This window comes from Halyomorpha halys, unplaced genomic scaffold (genome assembly GCF_000696795.3).
Source record: "Halyomorpha halys isolate HHAL.00 unplaced genomic scaffold, Hhal_1.1 Scaffold2.1, whole genome shotgun sequence".
NCBI lineage: Eukaryota > Metazoa > Arthropoda > Insecta > Hemiptera > Pentatomidae > Halyomorpha > Halyomorpha halys.
Genome location: NW_027111560.1, coordinates 1452007 through 1455292, shown reverse-complemented (window position 1 = coordinate 1455292; position 3286 = coordinate 1452007). Strand labels below are relative to the sequence as shown.

General features: G+C 34.0%; 1 protein-coding gene across 5 annotated transcripts in view; it reads right to left on the bottom strand.

Annotated features, from left to right (window-relative positions):
- Positions 1-3286, bottom strand: part of LOC106682231 (aspartate aminotransferase, cytoplasmic) — a 25779-nt gene that overhangs the window by 14172 nt on the left and 8321 nt on the right. For 3 of the 5 annotated variants that reach the window (XM_014423007.3, XM_014423155.3, XM_067049623.1), the window contains one exon: positions 926-1050. In XM_014423007.3, the coding sequence (XP_014278493.1) occupies positions 926-1050 (125 nt within the window). Of the gene's footprint in view, positions 1-925; positions 1061-3286 lie in introns of all 5 variants that reach the window. The other 2 variants (XM_014423088.3, XM_067049624.1) reach the window with 1 other exon arrangement.

The following is a 3286-nucleotide window of genomic DNA, read 5'->3' as shown; positions in this document are numbered from 1 at the left end:
TATATATAACCCTCCCCCTATAAACAAACACTCAGAATGTATATAAGAGGAATTAAAAGACTGTTATTTCAGCAAGCTAGTGAGTCTTTTCAGTGTCCCTTTTTCCTTTTTTTTTTATTCTCATCACCAGACTTCACATAAGTTATATAAGTTCCATATATCTCTACGTATGTGTGTCTAATGGGCTGAGACCTGCTTCCCCCTTGGGGGAAATCCCTTGCGAAATTCTGCCTACGCACATGCTAGTAATTATTCATAATTTTCATAAAAATAATCGAAAATTGGGATGACATAACTGCCTTTTTTTCTCTCTGACTCTTGTACTAAAAGGAGGACAGCAATTAAAAGATAAATAAATTAAAAATTTAATTCAAACAATAACACACTAATTATCCGTGCATTCCTAATTTAACAATTTTAATTTTTATTATTTAAGTTATTCTGAACAAGGCAATGTCTCAATATTTATTCAGATAAGGAATATCAAATTTCAAGACTCATTAAATGCCCTTTCAAACCGCCATCTTCAATAAATTCTCACCAACACCGGTCGTTTTGCTAGCAAAACTGCTTAATACTGACAGCGCTTACTAAAACGTAAGTTATGCATCAGGTACATAGATATAAACACAAAAAATAGCTAGGACCATCATCTGTAATATTAACTTTAAATAATTTATAAATAACAAGAAAAAAGTAATTATAATATAACCATAAAATGTATAGTAGTTACTGCAAAAGGCTTTTATATGCTATAACCTTAAACTTTGAAATAGTTACAACTAGCAGTATAGGACTCTAATGGGAGTCTTGAACGAAAAAAACAATTTACAATTATTGTACCATCGGGGATACGAAAACATATATTATAAATTAAAACAAATACCTTTGAAGATATAAACAAATAAATAAGAATTTAGCTCACCCCAATTGCTTCTGCTATATATTTCCATTGTTTTACGGTTGGATCACATCCTGTTGGATTATGGCAACAAGCATAAAACATAACAACAGCATCTGATGGTATAGTGCACAAGTCTTCAATCATACCTGTATTGTTCTTAAAATGGAATATATACATATATTACTATAGAACATAACTACTTCTAAAATAAACAATAATATTAAGGACTGGTTTTTTTTTCTCTATTAAACAAAACACACGAAAAGAAGGAATAGAAAAAAGAAATAATTATCACGTTGTGATTTGAACTTGAAGGTTTTCTAGAACATGTAAGGGAGGCAATGCAAAATAATTCAGATCCGGATTAGGAATAAATTAACGTGTCCTATGGTTTTTTTTTTTTTGGAAGAAATACGAGTGTTCAAGATTACGGCACAAATGCTTCATTTTCGTCATGGCTGCTCTCAGAACATGGGGTTTTGTGTAGAAAGTGATGTCATATACTTCCTTGGCCCCATTTCTGACACATCGGAGGCCGCTGAGTACATCGTAATTTAAGAAGGATGGTGTCATGAGAGAAAAGTTGTTAAACTCCACCATTCAGCCACCTCAGCCAGAGATGTCTCATGACAATTAGCCCTAAGCGTAATACATTTTGAGGCCACAAAAAAAATAAATAAATAAATAATTAAATTAGAACCAATAAATTTAACTACTTTGTTTCTAGATTAGATCGATTATTTTATAGAGGTGTGTTTAGATCTTTTCGATAATTTCCAAAATCCTTAAGTTGAGACACATTAAAACTTAGGGTCCCTTTACTATCCGAAACCCAAGCATCCGCTTATCCCTTGATCCACGTCTGATATGAATCCACTTCAATCTATGGAGAAGAGAACCTATACTTTAGAGATCCCCGGACTACGAAGGCGATGATGTAGGTCATAACGCAGGAGCACAACTAGGAGGATGACTTGATCACAAGAATAGTCTGGAGAATAAGGAAGATGATTCGGATCAATTGTAAAAATTAATTTTAAATGTAATAGATCCACACATAAGACTGAAAAGACAAGAAACTGCTCGTAGATTCCGATTGCTACAACACTTACTTGACAAACGCTCTAAACTTCCTATTCACTACAAAAAATTAGTATACACTACAATAATCAGACCAATTTGGACATATGGAATTGAGCTCTGGGGCTCCACCAAACCATGAAATTCTTCCCGCATCCAATCGTTACAATCCAAAATCCTTGATGCTCCTTATTACGTCACAAATAAACTCATTCACAAAGACCTTAACATCCCATTCGTTGCAGATTTGACCCAAAACAGATATGCGTCTTTTCATTCCAAACTCCTTAACCATCCTATCCCATTAATTCTTAATCTTTCATCCTTAACAATCCCTGATAATCCTCCGAGGTGTCTGAAAAGAAGATGGCCACGGGACCTTCTAATTGAAATTAATGTTCAAAGTACCATCAATGGGTGGATCCTTCTCAAGATTTTCAAGTGTATATGAAACATACTACAGATTTACCTATTGTATTATTTTGTACAGTTGTTAATTACATTAAATAAATAATTTTTAAAAAAATGTAATAGCAGGAATTACATAATTTTGCATGAAATGTCATTTTTGCCAAGCTCGTGTTCCCTGAAACCTTTTGTAACAGATGGAGTTGAAATGTAACAATAGCAACCTCGACTCTGCGGCGCACACTGGGGCCGAATGTTCAAAATGCGGGAATAAATTCAATATCTCCAGAACGGATTAACATACAAACATGGGGCCGGTCTCATTCGACTCAGAACAAAAAAAAACATCAAGTTCAACTGTTTTATTGAAATTTCAGCCACCTCAGCCAGAGATGTCTCATGACAATTAGCCCTAAGCGTAATACATTTTGAGGCCACAAAAAAAATAAATAAATAAATAATTAAATTAGAACCAATAAATTTAACTACTTTGTTTCTAGATTAGATCGATTATTTTATAGAGGTGTGTTTAGATCTTTTCGATAATTTCCAAAATCCTTAAGTTGAGACACATTAAAACTTAGGGTCCCTTTACTATCCGAAACCCAAGCATCCGCTTATCCCTTGATCCACGTCTGATATGAATCCACTTCAATCTATGGAGAAGAGAACCTATACTTTAGAGATCCCCGGACTACGAAGGCGATGATGTAGGTCATAACGCAGGAGCACAACTAGGAGGATGACTTGATCACAAGAATAGTCTGGAGAATAAGGAAGATGATTCGGATCAATTGTAAAAATTAATTTTAAATGTAATAGATCCACACATAAGACTGAAAAGACAAGAAACTGCTCGTAGATTCCGATTGCTACAACACTTACTTGACAAAC